At 33.5% G+C, this 23,581-nt stretch overlaps 3 protein-coding genes across 3 annotated transcripts in view; 1 reads left to right on the plus strand and 2 right to left on the minus strand.

Moving 5' to 3' along the window:
• Positions 1–3,422: 3,422 nt before the first annotated feature.
• Positions 3,423–7,860, minus strand: LOC137397106 (putative leucine-rich repeat-containing protein DDB_G0290503). Its single transcript, XM_068083392.1, has 3 exons — positions 7,855–7,860; positions 5,622–5,795; positions 3,423–5,528 (listed from the first exon to the last, which is right to left on the minus strand). Exons 1-3 carry the CDS (start codon positions 7,858–7,860, stop codon positions 3,423–3,425), a joined length of 2,286 nt encoding a protein of 761 aa, XP_067939493.1.
• An 803-nt stretch (positions 7,861–8,663) lies between these two features.
• Positions 8,664–13,072, minus strand: LOC137397107 (trophinin-like). Its single transcript, XM_068083393.1, has 2 exons — positions 13,005–13,072; positions 8,664–9,186 (listed from the first exon to the last, which is right to left on the minus strand). Exons 1-2 carry the CDS (start codon positions 13,070–13,072, stop codon positions 8,664–8,666), a joined length of 591 nt encoding a protein of 196 aa, XP_067939494.1.
• Positions 13,073–13,943: 871 nt separating this feature from the next.
• The window catches only part of LOC137396228 (uncharacterized), a 31,975-nt gene continuing 22,337 nt past the window's right edge, over positions 13,944–23,581 (plus strand). Inside the window, exons 1-2 of the mRNA XM_068082413.1 lie at positions 13,944–13,966; positions 16,061–16,244. Coding sequence (XP_067938514.1) covers positions 16,069–16,244 — 176 coding nt within the window. The 5' untranslated portion in view covers positions 13,944–13,966; positions 16,061–16,068. The remainder of the gene's footprint in view (positions 13,967–16,060; positions 16,245–23,581) is intronic.

A 23,581-nucleotide genomic window follows, 5' to 3' on the forward strand; every position in this document is an offset into this window, starting at 1 on the left:
TAGCAATTAGAAATTGCCATCTAGCAATTAGCAATTGATAATTTGCACTTAGCAATGGTAAGTTAATAGTTAGCAGGTACAAGAATTATAAAATGTATTATAAATACTTTAATTTAGAACTTAAAACTAGTAAATGTGGTATATGTCAAATAAAAATGTAATTACTGTGCTGCATTTTCTGTATATTTCTGCAATGCATGCATCTAGTCTGATCGCAATTGCAACCAAACCAGTTTTAATCCTCATAAAATTACCTAGCTAATCTAAAATTCTAATATGTGCTGAAACACTACGATTTTGTTGCTAACATCAATTGCAGCAAACCTACTTGTGTTTAACTGATCAGCCTTTTGATCAGAAAACAACCATCGACAATAGCAAAGGGCTGGTGGTTAGTAAGCGTGATTCAATAATGGTCGTAGACGTATTCAGTTAAAGGAGCTATGGATTCTGCGAGATTTCAAGAACTTTCCATGTTTTAAACAGTTCTCAAACTAGAAATCAGTTACCTGAGCAATAAACATATTCTGTCACAGTGACATATTCCCAAAATACCGCAGAATGAATATGCATGCACCCATGAGCTGCACTTAGCAAATGTTGAATTTATTAAAAGCTGTTTACAGAAAAACAAACAAAAAGAGTGAGCAACTCCAATTTATAGTTTTTTCGGACTAACCATACTGATGCAATTGTTAGCTCCTAATAACGATAAATTTTTCCACCAAAGATATTAGCCCTAATGCTTTGCTTGAATCGAAAGAGTAAGCTCAGGTACATAATATTAGATACATGAGTTATGAATAAAATTGGGAGTGAAGAATTTACCCTGCAGGTACTACTAGCAGCCTATCATGATAAGTTCAGCATGCAATATGTCGTAGTGCAGAATCAGGAAAGTACACTGTCATCCATAAAAGAGTTGTGGAAAATCCTTTGAAGGTTTGCGCAGCTGTGTTTTTGGTTGGTTTACACATGTGTGTGCACGCGCAAGCGCTGTCACGCACACACACATGTGTAAACTTATGTTTGTGCGTGACACACATATGCGTATGTGCGTCACGCACATATGTGTGTGCGTATGTGCATGATGCACATACGCACACACACACATATGTAAACTTAACACACGTATATGTTAACTTACATATGCGTGTGCGCGCAAGGGCGTCGCAAGCATGTTTGTTTGTCAAGATAGCAAAGCTTAAACATCAGGAGGTTTTAAGTAACAGTAAGTTGTGGAAGACATGAACAATGACTGAATCAAACAGTGATGAAAGTCAAACAAGCACTTTGTGTTGCTAGTCAACATAAATATTTTACACATTGCTTTAGTCACTGTTTATTGTGACACTTTTTCCTCTATGAATATAGTAGCACAAGCTTATCGTACGAAGACGTTATCGCTAACTAGTAACTACCCTGTAGGTGGCATTCTCCCAAAAGGAGTGAATGTGGATTATGATCATCTTTAGCATATGAAAAACAACTTCTATGATATTCAACTTTGCCTGTGCATTGTATGGGTCCTTTCTGATAGTGTTTGAGAGACGTGAATGTAAATCCTTCATATTTTCTCAAGGCAGCCCTATTTTTCAAAACACCTTTAGATCTCAGCGACTTATTCATTGTTAAAAATAAATTTGTTAATAATCCACCAACACATTTATTTTTTATGTATTTTTTTAATCCATTAACACTGTAGTATTTCCACACAATCTAGCTAACGATTGCATACAATTTTATTACTCCTGTCACAACTGCTAAAGATTTGACAGCTAAATAAAATGGCATTGCTGTGCCTTTATTAGAAGTTAGATCATTCAAAAGTTATCTTATATTTAAAATATATTTTCTCTGTGACTGTTACAAAGATATACTGTTACATTGTCTCCAGAATCATATTGTATGAGTCAATTATTAAATAGTTTTTTACCTTACAAAATATTGACTGTCTGCTTTCGTCATCAAATAAAGTACCAGTATAGTTTGTACCACTTGGTGGCAATACAATTTCATGATACATTTTCAGGCAAATTCCAAAGCCAGCAACAAAACAAATACACATAATATGATCTGTTTTGTGAGCATAAAAATGCTTTGCTTGAATCGAAAGAGTAAGCTCAGATCTCATTTTAACATGAATTGCCAGATGATATGCTTCAGTTTGTTCATTAGCTAAGCATCTATATAAACATCATATCTGTAGACTCTATAGTGCCATAATTGGACTTGAGATAAATTGCTGGCAATTATTCACAAACAGTAAACAAATGTAACACTAGGGCTAATGTTCAAATGACCGCTACACAAACTTACTCCATAATTAAGTATATATGCAGTTATCGTTACAAGGTCTTGATAGTGTTGTATCCGAGCTATCGAAATAAGGAGAAAATGATATGACCACCAATATTATTATGAACTCTCAAGAACCTCGTATCTAACTGTTCAAATACGTATGACACAACAACACTTCCTGTTTGATAGGCGGTATCAATGGTGATGTTATTTACGCTTACCAGTTGCAATGTCAACTTTTCATACTATTTGCTTGCACTTGCCAATAGGCTATTGCCTAAGTTCTTATATATAATTATTATTGCGGAAACTACAATCATTTTTAATTGACAATATTATTTATAAAAATAGCATCTTCAGCACATTACAAAAACTAGACAAAAGCCTCTCAAGAATGATAGGAGAGCAATGATCATTCAACGACGTCCACAAATATTGCAAAGGACTATGCCAGCAAAACTGCACACTGAAAAAAATGGGTGCAAAAGTTAGAAATTGTCTAAGCTTAGAGTCAGTAATATAACTAATCGTAGCCCAGTGTACATGCACCTCTTTACTAGAATGTCTGAGTGTAATGCGAGTCGGGTACAAAGGATATTTCTATTGACTTTTATACTCAGCTAATATCATTGATTGTGCTATTCATATATGGTCTCTTAGGCTAGACTTATTATCATGTGGAATGCATTGTGTGAGCAGTTTCATTTCATACGTGTGTTCCGTGGTTACTAGGAGGAAACTACTGCTACTGTACTTTGATGGGTCGGCGAAGAGGAATTTTTAACTTTTGCACACCTTTTATTTCAGTGTGCAGTTTTTGTGGCATAGTCTTTACTTCTATCTTAAACCAAAATCATAATCAAATCTTTATCAATAATTTTAATAAAGCGCTTAAAGATTGTTATTCTAACCAAATACAAGTAATTAGTAACAACCAGCCATAACTACATGCATCTGTGAGTTGCCGCTTTCATGGCCGGTTAATTGTTTACGCAGATTACATTGATGTTAGCAGAACTTTACTAGTGTAAAGCTGGATGTCTATAATCGTTTGTAGTGAATGTCAGACAAAGTTTTATTTTCCGATGCCAACACCTGCTAGAATGAAGCTCACACATATCTTATTTTATTAGGTTGTTCACTGATAACTGGTCATCAGACTGATATTTGTTCACTGATAACTGGTCATCAGACTGATATTTGTTCACTGATAACTGGTCATCAGACTGATATTTGTTCACTGATAATTGGTCATCAGACTGATATTTGTTTACTGATAACTGGTCATCAGACTGATATTTGTTCACTGATAACTGGTCATCAGACTGATATTTGTTTACTGATAACTGGTCATCAGACTGATATTTGTTCACTGATAACTGGTCATCAGACTGATATTTGTTCACTGATAACTGGTCATCAGACTGATATTTGTTCACTGATAACTGGTCATCAGACTGATATTTGTTCACTGATAACTGGTCATCAGACTGATATTTGTTCACTGATAACTGGTCATCAGACTGATATTTGTTCACTGATAACTGGTCATCAGACTGATATTTGTTCACTGATAACTGGTCATCAGACTGATATTTGTTCACTGATAACTGGTCATCAGACTGATATTTGTTTACTGATAACTGGTCATCAGACTGATATTTGTTCACTGATAACTGGTCATCAGACTGATATTTGTTCACTGATAACTGGTCATCAGACTGATATTTGTTTACTGATAACTGGTCATCAGACTGATATTTGTTTACTGATAACTGGTCATCAGACTGATATTTGTTCACTGATAACTGGTCATCAGACTGATATTTGTTCACTGATAACTGGTCATCAGACTGATATTTGTTCACTGATAACTGGTCATCAGACTGATATTTGTTTACTGATAACTGGTCATCAGACTGATATTTGTTCACTGATAATTGGTCATCAGACTGATATTTGTTTACTGATAACTGGTCATCAGACTGATATTTGTTCACTGATAACTGGTCATCAGACTGATATTTGTTTACTGATAACTGGTCATCAGACTGATATTTGTTCACTGATAACTGGTCATCAGACTGATATTTGTTCACTGATAACTGGTCATCAGACTGATATTTGTTCACTGATAACTGGTCATCAAACTGATATTTGTTCACTGATAACTGGTCATCAGACTGATATTTGTTCACTGATAACTGGTCATCAGACTGATATTTGTTCACTGATAACTGGTCATTAGACTGATATTTGTTCACTGATAACTGGTCATCAGACTGATATTTGTTCACTGATAACTGGTCATCAAACTGATATTTGTTCACTGATAACTGGTCATCAGACTGATATTTGTTCACTGATAACTGGTCATCAGACTGATATTTGTTCACTGATAATTGGTCATCAGACTGATATTTGTTTACTGATAACTGGTCATCAGACTGATATTTGTTCACTGATAACTGGTCATCAGACTGATATTTGTTTACTGATAACTGGTCATCAGACTGATATTTGTTCACTGATAACTGGTCATCAGACTGATATTTGTTCACTGATAACTGGTCATCAGACTGATATTTGTTCACTGATAACTGGTCATCAGACTGATATTTGTTCACTGATAACTGGTCATCAGACTGATATTTGTTCACTGATAACTGGTCATCAGACTGATATTTGTTCACTGATAACTGGTCATCAGACTGATATTTGTTCACTGATAACTGGTCATCAGACTGATATTTGTTCACTGATAACTGGTCATCAGACTGATATTTGTTTACTGATAACTGGTCATCAGACTGATATTTGTTCACTGATAACTGGTCATCAGACTGATATTTGTTCACTGATAACTGGTCATCAGACTGATATTTGTTTACTGATAACTGGTCATCAGACTGATATTTGTTTACTGATAACTGGTCATCAGACTGATATTTGTTCACTGATAACTGGTCATCAGACTGATATTTGTTCACTGATAACTGGTCATCAGACTGATATTTGTTCACTGATAACTGGTCATCAGACTGATATTTGTTTACTGATAACTGGTCATCAGACTGATATTTGTTCACTGATAATTGGTCATCAGATTGATATTTGTTTACTGATAACTGGTCATCAGACTGATATTTGTTCACTGATAACTGGTCATCAGACTTATATTTGTTCACTGATAACTGGTCATCAAACTGATATTTGTTCACTGATAACTAGTCAACAGACTGATATTTGTTCACTGATAACTGGTCATCAGACTGATATTTGTTCACTGATAACTGGTCATCAGACCGATATTTGTTCACTGATAACTGGTCATTAGACTGATATTTGTTCACTGATAACTGGTCATCAGACTGATATTTGTTCACTGATAACTGGTCATCAAACTGATATTTGTTCACTGATAACTGGTCATCAGACTGATATTTGTTTACTGATAACTGGTCATCAAACAGATATTTGTTTGAATAAACAACCTGAAAATGTTCAGCTTGATCATTCAAAACATTTTAATACCAGTTTGTTTTCTTTTTACTGTTACTACTAAACACTCTTAAACTTTTTTCAAAATCATAACATACCAAGTAAATGATACGAGTTTACGCTATATGAGCTATTATATGCTTTACTCACAAGTTATTTACTGTCCAGTTTTTATAATCGCATAAGATGTGATTATAATTTGACAGCGTGCATCTGTATAAACTGGAAGCCACAGGCTTGAAAACTATGTAGCGCCATAATAGATTGTGAGAGAAATGGCTGACATTTCAACGCAGGCAATATACAAATACTACCCTAGCGCTGCGCTATGGATCAAATGTAAGATACACCAACTGGCTCTTTAAGTAATAGCATTAATGTAGCCGTGTTATTGTTACATGATGTTGGGAGTGTTTTACCAAGCTAATTAAATGTCCATGATGACATGACAACTCCTTCAGTTCATTAAATGCTATCCACTGTGATTCTGTTTTCATACCATTCATTTGCACTTTCTTTAATATCGATGCTTAATCCCTATATTTAATTATTAGCAGCCACCATGCTAATTCTTTAAAAACCTTCTTATTTATAAAATTAACAACTGCAGTGCATTACAAAAATAGACAGAAAACCACTCAAGCGTAGTAAAGAAGTGGTCTATCAATGGCGCCCACAAATAATGCACACGCGCAGGCATGCACAAGCCAAACTGCGGAGTGATAGCAAAGGGTGCAAAAATTGAAAACTACCCAAGGGTAGAAGATCAATAGGCTATCAACGACTAACACTAATTTTGCACAGGCCTATGCAAGCAAAGCTGCAGACTAAAAATATGGGAGCAAAAAATTAAATAAGCTTAGAGGCGGTAATATAACTAATCGTAGCCCATTGTACAATCAGCCCTTGATTAGACTATGACTGAATGTAATGCAAGTAGGGGACAAAAGATATTTCTATTGACTTTTATACATTGCTATTATCATTGATAAATTATAGGCTAGGCCTATTATCAATTGGAATGCATTGTGTGAGCAGTTTCATTTCATACGTATGTTCCTTGATTACTAGGAGGAAACTACTGCTAATACAATTTGACAGGTGGGTGAAGATATTTCTTATGTCTATCTTAAACAGCATCTCTAATCATATCATTATCATAGATTTTATTGAAGCATCTAAAGGTTCATATACTAACCCTGTATGTGTAGTTAGTAACAACGAGCAATAAAGATCTCCGATTGAACATATTCATAGCCGATAATTGGTTTGAGTGTATTACATTAATACACATTATATTCTATTAATTGTTATAGCAAGTTAACCTTTTTGTGTTGTTTATTGTTTAGTAAGTTTTCAAAGTAAGACATTTTTGGTTCATTTAAAATGTCTTTGAAACTTGATTTTTTGTTATCTGTTTGAGTGAACTGGTTGAGATAATTGGGCTACTACTAAGACAGAATTTTGCAGTTTTAGGTCTGCTACATAATTCATTGCTGAAAATTGTCTTAATATGGTTTATTACCTACTAATAAATCTATAAGAATTTTGATAGATTACAAGTAATATTTAATAGAATTCATAGGTAAAGCAAGCTTGCATTTTACATGCCAAACTGTTTATTCTTTGGTCAACTTTAAAATAGTAAATAATTGCTAATCATTACTGTTAGGTTAGTTAGTTAAATATCAATAGATATATTACATGTTGTTTTGTAGCTGCTGTTTCGCTCCTGGGGTAATAGCAGTTTTCTGCATGAGCCCTCAAGTAACAGAATCGTTGCTGGTAGTGAGCTGTTAGAGTTGAGCACACAATATAATAAGGTTTCTGAACATGATCTCCCAACTAAGCAAAATCAATTCTCTTTCAATTTTTACAAAAAAATGGTTAATCGCAATATAGCAATGTTATTATTTAGAATCGACCCCAAATTCTCCACAAGAATCAACAATTCACACATTAACAAAAACAAAACAGACATTGAATATGTTTTGTAGATTTGTGAAAATGCTGCAAAAAAACCCTCAATTTTTCCATTGTAACAAAACTTACAGGCATGACATAATATAAAATGTGGTAGTCTGAAATATCTCGAATTTAGTTTAGACAAATTTCCGTATTAAAAACAATTAGGTTGCTGTTTGCAGCATTCTCTTTTATTTATCCCAATCTGGATATAAAAACTTTGAAAACTACAATGTCATGCTGTGTTATGTGAGTGAAAGAAAAAGTAACAGGTTGGTATTTTACTACAAAATTAAAACCTTTCTTAGTAAATTTATTGTGGAAAAACTTTCAGTAAATGTATTGCTGTTTTGATCTATGATCAACGTTTTAAAATAAGCACTTAGACAAGTCACAATAAAAACTGACCTTAATAATAGTATTACAATAATGGGCAGCATACAAGCTAATCATATACTGATTACCAAGAGAACAGGTTAGCATTACACTAGTTAGCTAGAATTATAATAAGGCTATAGTATGGGTTAGCATATGAAATCACTGGCATCGGCCAAAGCAGTAGCTAGCAATACCATGATGGTCACAATATGTCAAAGCAAAGGCTAGTGCTATAGGGATGAGTCGAAGCAAAGGATGTCATTTTAGTGATCAGCAGAATATTATGAGAATTAGAGTTTGAGTGCTAGAGACAAGTATGAGCATGTGCTAGCTCTGCAGCGTTAAAGTGAAGTAGAAAACTACACTCTTATGATGTTTAAGTAAACCATACATAATGTTGAGTAAATGTCAAACATCTCAGAGCATCGACAGTTAGAAAATCACCATATTGAGTCATAGCACAGATTAGCACTTATGTGTGAGTCATAACATAGACTGGCTCTTATCTGAGAGTCATATCACAGACTAGCGCTTATGTCAGAGCCATAGCACAGACTAGCACTTATGTGAGGGTCATAGCACAGACTAGCACTTATGTGAGAGTCATAGAACAGACTATCACTTATGTGAGAGTCATAGAACAGAGTAGCACTTATGAGAGAGTCATAGTACAGACTAGCACTTATGTGAGGGTCATAGAACAGACTAGCACTTATGTGAGAGTCATAGAACAGACTATCACTTATGTGAGAGTCATAGTACAGACTAGCACTTATGTGAGGGTCATAGAACAGACTAGCACTTATGTGAGGGTCATACCACAGACTAGCACTTATGTGAGAGCCATAGAACAGACTAGCACTTACGTGAGAGCCATAGAACAGACTAGCACTTATGTGAGGGTCATAGAACAGACTAGCACTTATGTGAGAGTCATAGAACAGACTAGCACTTATGTGAGGGTCATAGAACAGACTAGCACTTATGTGAGGGTCATAGAACAGACTAACACTTATGTGAGGGTCATAGAACAGGCTGCCCCTGTAGTGATGAGGTGAAATAATTGAAACAGTTTCAAAAAGATTATTGCTGTTCAGTAACTTGTCAGATGGAATTAGATTGGCAGATGGAAGAAAATAACTTGCAGAATTAAATGTTAAGATTATATTGAAAGCGAACAATAGGAACTTGCAATTACCTAAAGGTTGACTTGCAACAAAATTCACATTAAAGTTATTTGGCATCAAAATATTCACCATGTCTTATTCTGTTGTGTTGTAGGTGCCAAATATGTAGAAATGTGATTACAAGCTCTTAAAAGCTCGAAGACGAAACAAAAGAAAAACGTGAGAACAACAGACATAGTTTTATTGAATGCGTGAAGTATATTAAAAAGGTTGACTCGCAACAAAATTCACCTTACAGTTATATGGTATCATAAGATTCACCATGTCATACTATGTTGTGTTGTTGGTGAAAAATATATGGAAATGTGATTACAAGCTCTTAAAAGCTAAAAAAATGAACAGTTAATCGCAGCAACGAGAGACCACCATAGTTTGGAATCGCTTTCCAAAACGGCTCAAATGGAACGTAGTTGTTACAGAAGGGTTCCTGTTTACACTTTCATGCAATCTCATTCGTCAAAATATTTTCACAAATATACTTCATACACTCAATAAAACCATGTCTATTGTTTTTACGCATCTATTTTATCATTGTAACGCTGTTACTTTTAGCACTGATATCTTTCAACTTACCGTAAAAAATTGTTAAACATTTTAACCTTAGCTCGAAAGAGTACATATCATTGTCTGATAATCATGACGAGCCTGTTGGTTACCTGTGATAATCAAAAAGTGCTGCAAAAATTATTTTCAAAGTATTGGGTCACATGATCAGATTACGACTGGACGATTAGTCCAAGCCGAAATAAAACTGTAAAGTAGCGAGCATCTATATTTGATACGGGGTCTTCGGTAAAACCCGAAGTGTTTGTCATAAACTAGTGCTACCGTAAGTTTTATATTAAGCTTTTTTATTGGCCTTTCAATTCACGTGAGAACATCGTGTGACAAGACAATAACCAAACTGTAATGAATACGTCAGATAAATAAAGAGATTCCAATCTATGGCGGTTTTTTGTTTTTGAGCTTTTAAGAGCTTGTAATCACATTTCCACGTATTTGGCACCTACAACACAACAGAGTAAGACATGGTGAATCTTTTGATATCAAATACCTGTAATGTGAATTTTGTTGTAAGTCATATTTCAAGCAATGACTATAAAACAGTCTGACAATAGATATATGTGCAATAACTTTTTGTAGTGCACTTCAGCATACATTGTATCAATGAATGATTACTTGTCATTCTATGTAACAACAGATATATAGAACTATATGTGTGTTATTAGGTAGACACCAAAATTAAACTAGCAAAACGTACCTAAGCCAGAAAACCGACAAACCTGACTAAATACAAACTCATAATATTTTATTGTTCATTCTGTCGTTAATAATCTTTCGGGCTAAAACTAAAAAAGTTCATACTATTGTAAAAACTCGTAAAAAAATGTTTACAGTAGTATCATATCTATTGAGCAATTGTTCATCATCATTCCATGACTCACAATGTGCTAGAAAATTATAATTAGTATCATAAAACTCTTCATTTGCATCACAATCATTTAAGACCTACCAACAAACAAATCATTTCATTTTTTTGCGATACCGTGCCAATAAAGTTTGTTATTATAACGAAGGAATTTGATAAAGATATTTGAGAATGGTTACAAATGGAAGGCAAATTTTCGGTATAATATCATGCACAAGAGTTAATTTGATTGGTTCACACTGTTACATAAAAAAAAGCTTTGGTAAACAAAGCCATGTGAATGCTGGAATTCCGGTCAAAAGGAATTCTGATACACCCTACGCCAGCTATGGCAATATGGTGGAGCTAGACCCAGATGCGGATCTCCACAGTGTTTTTGGGAATCTTTCAAATTGGCTGTCAAATATATAGTTGAAATAATTTTTTAATAGTTTGCTGTCAAAAAGATTTCTGTAAACTTTTTGTAAAATTTTTGTAAATTTATTGTTTTCAACAATAAACTTTGTGAAAACCAATCATATAAAATGACTCACAAATACTCCTATTGATGAACTTTAAGAGTCGCTACAAGTAGCAAAAATCTAGGTTTTGATAGTACTGTAAAGTCAAAGCTCGCTCATATCATTTTTTTGACTGATATCAGACCTATTTATTACAGCATATTCATACAGTGATTTTTAGTCAATAAATGTGTATATAAATAAAGTATTTTAAAATTGTATTTGATGCTTTGTTTTAAACAGTACGCAAATAATTACATGTTTATATATGATATGAAAGAAAAATGCGCATTTTCAGCACACTGTGTATCTTTAATCGGTCAGATTTGGCTGCAGCAGATCAAGACCAATATCATTTAACTTTCATTGTCCTACGCAATGCCATAAAACTGATTGTTAGAGTTCCAAGGGTTAAATTAATTAATAACAGCAACTAAGTTTAAGCAACTGTGATATCTCATTTCCTACAGTACACAAGAATAATAAATAAACACCTTAATATTAACAAATATGAAATCTGCTCAGTGGCAGTTTAAGACTCACTACGGTGCATATTAACAACCTAACCACAGAGCTTTCAAAAGTGTTAGCCTTAGACGCTTGATAAAGTACCCGCCACTCTACCGTGAACTAGCACTTGTAGATAATAAATTTGGGATACAAATCTTATTTCATGTTATCTTGAAAATCTGCTAACAATAATATAATAAAATATGCTGGTCACGAAACAAACAAAAATATGTAAACAAACCAACATTCGAGTGACATTATCTACAACATTGGCTAGACAAGTATGTACATGGATATTTAAACAGAGTGATATCCTTTGAGCAAACGAAACAGCCTGTATTTGTAATAATATGTAACTATATAATGTGTATTGTGTTCTACTGGGTGAAATAGGTTTAATTTTACATACTAAAGGGTAATACCAGCTGTCAGAAGTAAGGCATTTACTATTTATTACAGTTATGCTGTATATATTAATTCTTTCTAGTCTGATCCCGGATGTTTTGGTACACAGTTATGCTTTCCTCTCTCTCATCCTGGAATAACCGGGATACCAAGTTGGTGCGGCTTAGACATAGTCCAATGACTGTCTGGTAATGACATAACAAAACTAATTATTTTACCCCTATGTTAGGTCTCTTTAGGAATATAACCTTAGGTTCTACAGTATGTGTCTGTATGGCTCTACACTCTTTTTATTCACATTTTAAAAAGCACCAGGCTGCGAGCCGTTTTCAGTCATTTTTTGGCTATTAGTAAATATGAAAAGTTGATATTTATTTGCCTCTAGCATTGCTATTAGCTATAGTGGTGAAACTTTTTCAGTTGATGGCAGATATAAAGATCGAGACATTTTGTATGATCATTCAAAAGAACAAGGTTATTACAAGTCCTAGTGACTAGTGGATATGAAATAATTTAGCTGACCACAATATTTTTATATCGTTTTCAAAATAAAACCAAAACTGTCATTTGAGTAAAAGAGATTGCAAGATTTATAGCCAGTTACAGTTAGATTGATGATTTATTCTCTGTATATGTATTTTCGTCTGTCAATTTACTCCCGTATTTGTTTTTATGAGATAGGAATAACAAACCCGCCCATGGAACTAGGAGTAGTAGTTGTCATATTATTAGTAGAATCAGCTGCAAGCGGGAAACCAGAAATAAAATGATCCTTTACATTTATCATTGCATTTAGGAGAGGGTGTAGATACGTTAGGACTTGCTGACCATGGACCAACAGCATCAAAAGGATCATGATGGTGATCAAGACTTGGACATAGACATAGCACACACATAGTACCGAAGCATACTGGGCGTGATTTGCGATTAATGGGTTTGCCTAATTGTGTTTACTTGTAAATCTGAGAATAGGTCAATAAGTAAAATTACTAATTTTAATCTTTTAACACCGCTGTCAATAATGTCAGGTAAGATGGGATAACTCTGCTAACTGTTTAATTGAAGTTGTTGTGCTAATCTTGCTATATCTCGTAATGTAAAGATATTTTGCAGTGACTTTTTATGAGCTTACTTAAAACAAAATTACGCAGTATCTGATAAAATTTCATTGTGATGTAACATTTTGAACAATCATACCATTCTTGCCAAACTTTGCATACATGAAGCTTCGTACAAAGTCTCATGTCATATCCATGATTTTGTGCAGGGTTCAGAAAATATTGATAACTTAACATGCATTATAATCTTGTCGGAAAATATGACAGCTTTCTAATGTAAAAAACTAGAGCAAAATCTAACAATCCTAGACCAAGCAATCACAGTTTTAATGCATATCTGGGTTGATATTGAAATTGCAGGAAAAAATCAATTATTCATAGCAGGACAGTCCATCCATTCATAACACCGGTAGAAAGGGTTATAGCATTTGTTGTGAACACACCGGTTGCTTGGATGTAGTTACAAAATCAAGCGCTGTCAAGTACTACACTATAGAGTACAGAACTGAATTCATTACAAGCTAGCTTAAAAGTTTTCTATCATAGCTTTAGTTGTCTTTGTGCAATGATCCGTAGCTAGCCTAGGCTCATTTATCTGGCACATGTATTCTGACAGAGTTCGAAGTGTGTTAGTCTCTAAGGCTAATTCAATAAATCATTATCAGAGCAGTTTCATTTCATACGTATGTTCCGCCGCTACTAGGAAGAAGCTAACGCAACTAAACTGTGGTGGTGAGTAAAGTTATTTTTAACTTATATCATAAACCATTGTACAAATTATAAAGATAGAAGTACTCAATACTTTAAGAAACTGCTGCCTAAGTGTTAATGCAAGGAAAGACTATTGGCAGTGCATAAAAATTAGTTGGGAGTTTGTCTAACAAATATTCTGGAGCAGTTGTTTATTTTGATCTAATGCAATGAGTTGACAAAGCAACATTAGTGTTTCCAGTTATGAAGCTCTAGCGTTAGATCGTAATGCTTTAGGTTGTAACACGAAAGAGATCATTAATTCTGAAGCTTCAAGTGAGTAATCAGACTTTAAACATTTCTCCTTAAATTTATAAAAAGTAAATAATGTGGCACTACTATTCTTTGACTGGTAAGTCAAATATGTAGCGCTTATAATATAGCTGCCAACTCCAATGTGAAGGATGGTTTATAAGAGGTAATTAAAAAAGATAAAAACTTTAAAGAAAGCATAATGAGCTACAAACTAATTTATCGAAGCCTGTACTGTTTAATGTAATGTTCACATATGAAGTAATGGCTATGATTGTACTGAGCAGACTGGTGATAGTTTGCAATTAGCCCCTTTTCTGTAGTAGATAAATGTGTATAGTATTCAAACTAGCAATTGTGATGCATAGCTTCTCTTCTTAGACGTCAACTCCTGCAGTCAAACTTCGAGATAGAAAGATCTGCCTCACAGTTTTGTCAAAACTGTCTTCGGCTGATACTTGACATATTTTCAATGTGCTCAGATTGTTGACAATCTATTTGGCAGTGATTACATATAGGCCTGCTGTAGCATTAATCATCTACACACTAGTCAAGTATACATCCACTACTGACAATGCCTGTCTCATGGCAAGACTAATGTAGTCCATCTAGCGAGGATAAACTGGTCCTTGATGAAGTTACACTGATAACTGAGTTCAGAGTTGTGGGAGTGATGAGTTGACTGCTGATAATGTGTAATTACCACACATTCAGAACTCAAACAGTTTTTCTGATAAAGCTTTTAGCAAACATTACTTCTAATTTTTTATTTTATGTACCTCTTTCTCTTAACATCAGAATTTGACATGCAATAATATCTATCATGTTATTATTTTTATTGACAAAAAGAAGCTCTTGAAGCTTGTATTCACATCAAATTATTCAGGAGTTTTGATGTGAATACTTAATTTTATGTGTCTTGATTAGTTTTAAACTATAAACTACATGTAAAATTGAGTCAAGCAGGCTATGATATAGAAAATTAAAAAATATTTGAAAAAGTATAAGCTAAATTGTAAAAAAATACTAAACTAATCGTGAATACTAGAAGCATTTTTGCAACTTCACCTTTAGAGGCAAACAAACAGAAAAGTAAACCTGGCAGCTCATGAGTTTTGTGATAGAATGGAAATAAAAACAATTTGAGCAACTTGCTATAACCTACCTTAATTTTAGTTCATGCTGATGTAATTTTGATAGATTTGTAATATTAAATATTGTTTGCAATTGGCAATGCTCATTTTTCTTTCCTATTACTTACTATTTTTAAAACTGTAGAGACTATTATGCGCATCAAAACAAACCAACCCTTGAGGGTTACATCATAATGGCTTATTACTTACTAGTTAATCTAAAGACTGCTAATAAAATACAGGGTAATCTGCATGCAGAAGAACTAATAGTAATAGTTAAAACTGATTACATTACACCGTTTGATTATTTATAATTGTGGTTAACTGTTGGTAGATGTGAAGAGTGTTGCTTTGATCTTCGCTGTTTCCTGTTGCAAGGATTGAGCCAATTAGACTCAATATACCACATGACTTGTTTTCTGTATCGATACACATCGGTGGTGGAAATATTTCTTTTTCTCAGAATTACTGATGAAGTAGTGTGTCTGATAATACAATTAAATAAAGAAAGGTAATTGAGATATAAAAATGTATAAATATAATCTTGTCAAAACTTGAGTTGCCAGTAAATTCTAAGTCATGGCAACAAGCTATTCATTTGAGAGAGTCATTTCATTCACTAAATTTGTGTTTACTATTTATTAGACCATGTAATTCACTTTGGGCATAGATATTAAACTCATATTTGTAGTTCTTGTTATGGCTGCCATGGAAGAGATTGTGCCACCTGCTATAGAATGTGGTTTCTGTTTGAGACAAGGAGTTGCATTACCTAATCCTCGCCAACTCACCTGCAACCATGTACATTGCCTGGAATGTCTGACTGGCTTCTATGATGAGAATAACATTCTAGTGTGTCCATGGGAAGACTGCAGGTATGTTGCTCGTGACAGTGTGTGTTTCATGTTTGGAAGCTGGTCAAAATTTGATTTAAATAATATCTTGGTACGAATATTAAAATTAAAGTCTTCTTCATAAATATTCTCTTTGAAAAGATCTTAACACTTGTTCTGGCTTTGTGATATTTTGTAAAGAAAATATTCTCATAAGGCTCGTGTGTAGGCATTGCTAGCACATTGAAGATTTGCTAGGAATCCGTCAATGAGCACAAAAGGCTTACAGCTAGCGCCAGCTAATTCCAGACATTTCACATATTGACTAAGAACTGAAACTTATAATAATATGATCAGCTTCACTTCTTAGCCCGGCCCGAGGCGTTGAGTTTATGTTATGAGCTCAGGCTGGGCCGCTGGACAAACTTATCAGTTTACTGAATAGGACACCTAGCTAAAACTAAGGCAACACCCCTGATAAGATATCAATCAAGTGTAGTAAAATGATCTTAGTCACGTACACAATACACTCGTAGTAGAGCTATAGTTACACACTTTGCTTCAGTTGGGGAACCTGTTCAATTTTATAGAATCACAAGGACTTAAATATTCATATGTGCAAATAGTGAAAAGTGATAAGCTTGGAATCATAAAGTACTGATTTATATTATTTCCCTTTGCTTCTGAATATTCTCTTTAAAAAAATCTTTAACACTCGATTTGGTTTTATAATATTTTGTAAAGAAAATATTCTCATAAGGTTCGCGTGTAGGCATTGCTAGCACATTGAAGATTTGCTAGGAATCCGTCAATGAGCACAAAAGGCTTACAGCTAGCGCCAGCTAATTCCAGACTTTTCACATATTGACTAAGAACTGAAACTTATAATAATATTATAAGCTTCACTTCTCAGCCCCGCCCGTAGCTTTGAGTTTATATTATGAGCTCAGGCTGGGCTGCTGGACAAACTTATCAGTTTGCTGAATAGGACACCTAGCCAAAACTAAGGCAACACTCCTGATAAGATATCAATCAAGTGTAGTGAAAAGATCTTAGTCACGTACACAATACACTCATGGTAGAGCTATAGTTACACACTTTACATGAGTTGGGGAAAATGCTCAATTTTATAGAATCACAAGTGCTTGAATATTCATATGTGCGATGAGTGAAAAGAAATAATCTTGAAATCAAAAATCACTGATTAGTATTATTTTTCCTTGTTTTTGAGTGATCAAGCATAGACAGCAAGATGACAGAGTCAAGTACTAGTTTCATGTTAATTTATCCCACATTGTATAGTTATTATCAAAGCGGTGAAAAGTTTGTATATCATATTTGTTGCTTAAAAAGTTACTCACTTCCAGTTTGGAAATATTCATTACAAAGTACAGACATTTTTTCTTCAACTTAAGATTTAGTTTGTTGCTTTAGATGATTTGATTGCCAGGATGTATTAAGATAAGAGTTGACACAATTAATTGTGGTTAGGAGGCTCATTAAAAAATTATTTCTCCTAAAATAATATATGCGGTCACATTTCTTATTTGTAGCCTCTGTTGTGATATGGGCTACTGTGTTCAAGTGGCAGTCTCTATTGACAAATACTTTCTATATATATATTTCTCAAAGTCTGTCGACGTGGCACAGCTAGTTATTTTATATTTGCTCTCTATTGTTGTACTATGAATTCCAATATAGCTTCTGAAAGATTGCAATATATATTTCACATGGTTTAGGATTAGGCTGGTTAGAATAGGTCATATTGCCTTTCGCCAAATGCTGAGTAAGCGTAGAAGTGCTACATTTCACTTATAAACATTACGAGTGCTGAAATCCTTTGTGGAGTTCTGACGTCACTTTCCTATGAGCGTTGTAACTGCGATGAAGTTTTGTTGCTTTTGAAATCGCTGCTACTGTTTTGAAATTTCAATCTTAAAATCTTTTGGTTGTCAGATCAGATAGAAAACAGAAAATTTTCAAAATATGGATCTCAAAGTTGGTCTTTCCATCCGTTCGAGTGTATTGTGACTGCGGCAAAGTTTTAGGAATGAAAAATTTGCTATGCGCTTGTTTTGAAATTGAATTCTCCAAGTCTACAAACAGCCCTTACATCAATAGACTACACTAAAACTGGTTATACTATTGGACATAGCTGTGTGCATACTTATTACAGATGCTGATATTGCATGTCTTTATGCTTAATACTTCAACTAGCATTACGCTAGTTTTATGCCAAAATTGTTGGCTGGAAGGAAAACTTAAACTCACATGGTCAGCAAGTCTATTGCAATCAATATAAAACTAGAGTAGGCAGTGCAGCCTGTACAGAATGTATTACTTGGAAATAAATGCAGTACACAGATATAAACACAGTACAAAGAAATAAACACAGTACACAGAAATTAACACAGTACACAGAAATAAATGCAGTAAACAGAAATAAACAGTACACAGAAATAAACACAGTACACAGATATAAACATAGTACACAGAAATAAACACATTGCACAGAAATTAACACAGTACACAGAAATAAACACAGTACACAGAAATAAACACAGTACACAGAAATAAACAGTATGCAGAAATAAATGCAGTACACAGATATAAACATAGTACACAGAAATAAACAAAGTACACATATATAAACACAGTACACAGAAATAAGCACAGTACACAGAAATAAGCACAGTACACAGAAATAAACAAAGTATACAGAAATAAACACAGTACACAGAAATAAACGTGGTACACAGAAATAAACGCAGTACACATAAATAAACACAGTACACAGAAATAAACACAGTACACAGAAATAAACACAGTACACAAAAATAAACACAGTACACAGAAATAAACAAAGTACACAGAAATAAACGCAGTACACAGAAATAAACAGTACGCAGAAATAAATGCAGTACACAGATATAAACATAGTACACAGAAATAAACAAAGTACACATATATAAACAAAGTACACAGAAATAAGCACAGTACACAGAAATAAGCACAGTACACCGAAATAAACAAAGTATACAGAAATAAACACAGTACACAGAAACAAAAACAGTACACGGAAATAAACACAGTACACATATATAAACACAGTACACAGAAATAAGCACAGTACACAGAAATAAGCACAGTACACAGAAATAAACAAAGTATACAGAAATAAACACAGTACACAGAAATAAACGCAGTACACAGAAATAAACACAGTACACAGAAATAAACACAGTACACAGAAATAAACAAAGTATACAGAAATAAACACAGTACACAGAAAAAAACACAGTAAACAGAAATAAACAAAGTACACAGAAATAAACACAGTACACAGAAATAAACAAAGTACACAGAAATAAAAGCGGTACACAGAAATAAACACAGTACACAAAAATAAACACAGTACACCGAAAAAACAATACACAGATATAAACATAGTACACAGAAATAAACAAAGTACACATATATAAACACAGTACACAGAAATAAGCACAGTACACAGAAATAAGCACAGTACACAGAAATAAACAAAGTATACAGAAATAAACACAGTACACAGAAATAAACGCAGTACACAGAAATAAACACAGTACACATAAATAAACACAGTACACAGAAATAAACACAGTACCCAGAAATAAACACAGTACACAGAAATAAAAACAGTACGCAGAAATAAAAACAGTACGCAGAAATAAACACAGTAGACAGAAATAAACACAGTACACAGAAATAAACAGTACACAGAAATAAACAAAGTATACAGAAATAAACACAGTACACAGAAATAAACGCAGTACACAGAAATAAACACAGTACACAGAAATAAACACAGTACACAGAAATAAACAAAGTATACAGAAATAAACACAGTACACAGAAAAAAACACAGTACACAGAAATAAACAAAGTACACAGAAATAAACGCAGTACACAGAAATAAACAAAGTACACAGAAATAAAAGCGGTACACAGAAATAAACACAGTACACAAAAATAAACACAGTACACCGAAAAAACAATACACAGATATAAACATAGTACACAGAAATAAACAAAGTACACATATATAAACACAGTACACAGAAATAAGCACAGTACACAGAAATAAGCACAGTACACAGAAATAAACAAAGTATACAGAAATAAACACAGTACACAGAAATAAACGCAGTACTCAGAAATAAACGCAGTACACAGAAATAAACACAGTACACAGAAATGAAAACAGTACACAGAAATAAACACAGTACACAGAAATAAACACAGTACACAGAAATAAACACAGTACACAGAAATAAACAAAGTATACAGAAATAAACAAAGTACACAGAAATAAATGCAGTACACAGAAATAAACACAGTACACATGAATAAACACAGTGCAGAGAAATAAACACAGTGCACAGAAATAAACACAGTACACAGAAATAAACACAGTACACAGAAATAAACACAGTACACAGAAATAAGCACAGTACACAGAAATAAACACAGTACACAGAAATAAACACAGTACACAGAAATAAACACAGTACACAGAAATAAACACAGTACACAGAAATAAACACAGTATACAAAAATAAACGCAGTATACAAAATAAACGCAGTACACAGAAATAAACACAGTAGAGAAAAATAAACACAGTACACATGAATAAACACAGTGCACAGAAATAAAAACAGTACACAGAAATAAACACAGTACACAGAAATAAACACAGTACACAGAAATAAAAACAGTACGCAGAAATAAACACAGTACACAGAAGTAAACACAGTACACAGAAATAAAAACAGTATACAAAAATAAACGCAGTACACAGAAATAAACACAGTACACAAAAATAAACACAGTACACATGAATAAACAGTGCACAGAAATAAAAACAGTACACAGAAATAAACACAGTACCCAGAAATAAACACAGTACACAGAAATAAAAACAGTACGCAGAAATAAAAACAGTACGCAGAAATAAACACAGTAGACAGAAATAAACACAGTACACAGAAATAAACAGTACACGGAAATAAACCAAGTATACAGAAATAAGCACAGTACACAGAAATAAACACAGTACACAGAAATAAGCACAGTGCACAGAAATAAATGCAGTAAACAGAAATAAACAGTACACAGAAATAAACGCAGTACACAGATATAAACATAGTACACAGAAATAAACACAGTACACAGAAATTAACACAGTACACAGAAATAAATGCAGTAAACAGAAATAAACAGTACACAGAAATAAACGCAGTACACAGATATAAACATAGTACACAGAAATAAACGCAGTGCACAGAAATAAACACAGTACACAGAAATAAACACAGTACACAGAAATAAACACAGTACACAGAAATAAACACAGTACACATAAATAAACACAGTACACAGAAATGAAAACAGTACACAGAAATAAACACAGTACACAGAAATGAACACAGTACACAGAAATAAACACAGTACACAGAAATAAACAAAGTATACAGAAATAAACAAAGTACACAGAAATAAATGCAGTACACAGAAATAAACACAGTACACATGAATAAACACAGTGCACAGAAATAAACACAGTGCACAGAAATAAACACAGTACACAGAAATAAACACAGTACACAGGAATAAACACAGTACACAGAAATAAGCACAGTACACAGAAATAAACACAGTACACAGAAATAAACACAGTACACAGAAATAAACACAGTACACAGAAATAAACACAGTACACAGAAATAAACACAGTACACAGAAATAAACACAGTATACAAAAATAAACGCAGTATACAAAATAAACGCAGTACACCGAAATAAACACAGTACAGAAAAATAAACACAGTACACATGAATAAACACAGTGCACAGAAATAAAAACAGTACACAGAAATAAACACAGTACACAGAAATAAACACAGTACACAGAAATAAAAACAGTACGCAGAAATAAGCACAGTACACAGAAGTAAACACAGTACACAGAAATAAAAACAGTATACAAAAATAAACGCAGTACACAGAAATAAACACAGTACACAAAAATAAACACAGTACACATGAATAAACAGTGCACAGAATTAAAAACAGTACACAGAAATAAACACAGTACACAGAAATAAACACAGTACACAGAAATAAAAACAGTACGCAGAAATAAAAACAGTACGCAGAAATAAACACAGTAGACAGAAATAAACACAGTACACAGAAATAAACAGTACACGGAAATAAACCAAGTATACAGAAATAAGCACAGTACACAGAAATAAACACAGTACACAGAAATAAGCACAGTACACAGAAATTAACACAGTGCACAGAAATAAATGCAGTAAACAGAAATAAACAGTACTCAGAAATAAACGCAGTACACAGATATAAACATAGTACACAGAAATAAACACAGTACACAGAAATTAACACAGTACACAGAAATAAATGCAGTAAACAGAAATAAACAGTACACAGAAATAAACGCAGTACACAGATATAAACATAGTACACAGAAATAAACGCAGTACACAGAAATAAACACAGTACACAGAAATAAACACAGTACACAGAAATAAACACAGTACACAGAAATAAACACAGTACACAGAAATAAACACAGTACACAGAAATAAACACAGTACACAGATATAAACACAGTACACAGATATAAACACAGTACACAGAATTAAACACAGTACGCAGAAATAAACACAGTACGCAGAAATAAACACAGTACACAGAAATAAACACAGTACACAGAAATAAACACAGCACACAGAAATAAACACAGTACACAGATATAAACACAGTACACAGATATAAACACAGTACACAGAAATAAACACAACACACAGAAATAAACACAACACACAGAAATAAACACAGCACACAGAAATAAACACAGCACACAGAAATAAACACAGTACACAGAAATAAACACAGTACACAGATATAAACACAGTACACAGAAATAAACACAGTACACAGAAATAAACACAACACACAGAAATAAACACAACACACAGAAATAAACACAGCACACAGAAATAAACACAGCACACAGAAATAAACACAGTACACAGAAATAAACACAGTACACAGATATAAACACAGTACACAGAAATAAACACAGTACACAGAAATAAACACAGTATGCAGAAATAAACACAGTACACAGAAATAAACGCAGTACAAACAAAAATAAATACAGCACACAGGAACAAACACAGCACACAGAAATAAACACCGCACACAGAAATAAACACAGTACACAGAAACAAACTCAGTACACAGAAATAAACTCAGTACACAGAAATAAACTCAGCACACAGAAATAAACATAGCACACAGAAATAAACAC

Source organism: Watersipora subatra, chromosome 5 (assembly GCF_963576615.1).
Source record: "Watersipora subatra chromosome 5, tzWatSuba1.1, whole genome shotgun sequence".
Lineage (NCBI taxonomy): Eukaryota > Metazoa > Bryozoa > Gymnolaemata > Cheilostomatida > Watersiporidae > Watersipora > Watersipora subatra.

What these genes read in the sequence shown, in the direction of transcription:
- LOC137397106 (XM_068083392.1), bottom strand. An exon ending in AGTCTAATGACCAGTTATCA is followed by an intron (nt 5,529 to 5,621) that starts GTGAACAAATAT and finishes TCTGTTGACTAG; the next exon opens with TTATCAGTGAACAAATATCA.
- LOC137397107 (XM_068083393.1), bottom strand. Translation starts at nt 13,072, where the DNA reads ATGTGTGTGCTATGTCTATGTCCAAGTCTTGATCACCATCATGATCCT. An exon ending in TTTGATGCTGTTGGTCCATG is followed by an intron (nt 9,187 to 13,004) that starts GTCAGCAAGTCC and finishes TCATCACTACAG; the next exon opens with GGGCAGCCTGTTCTATGACC.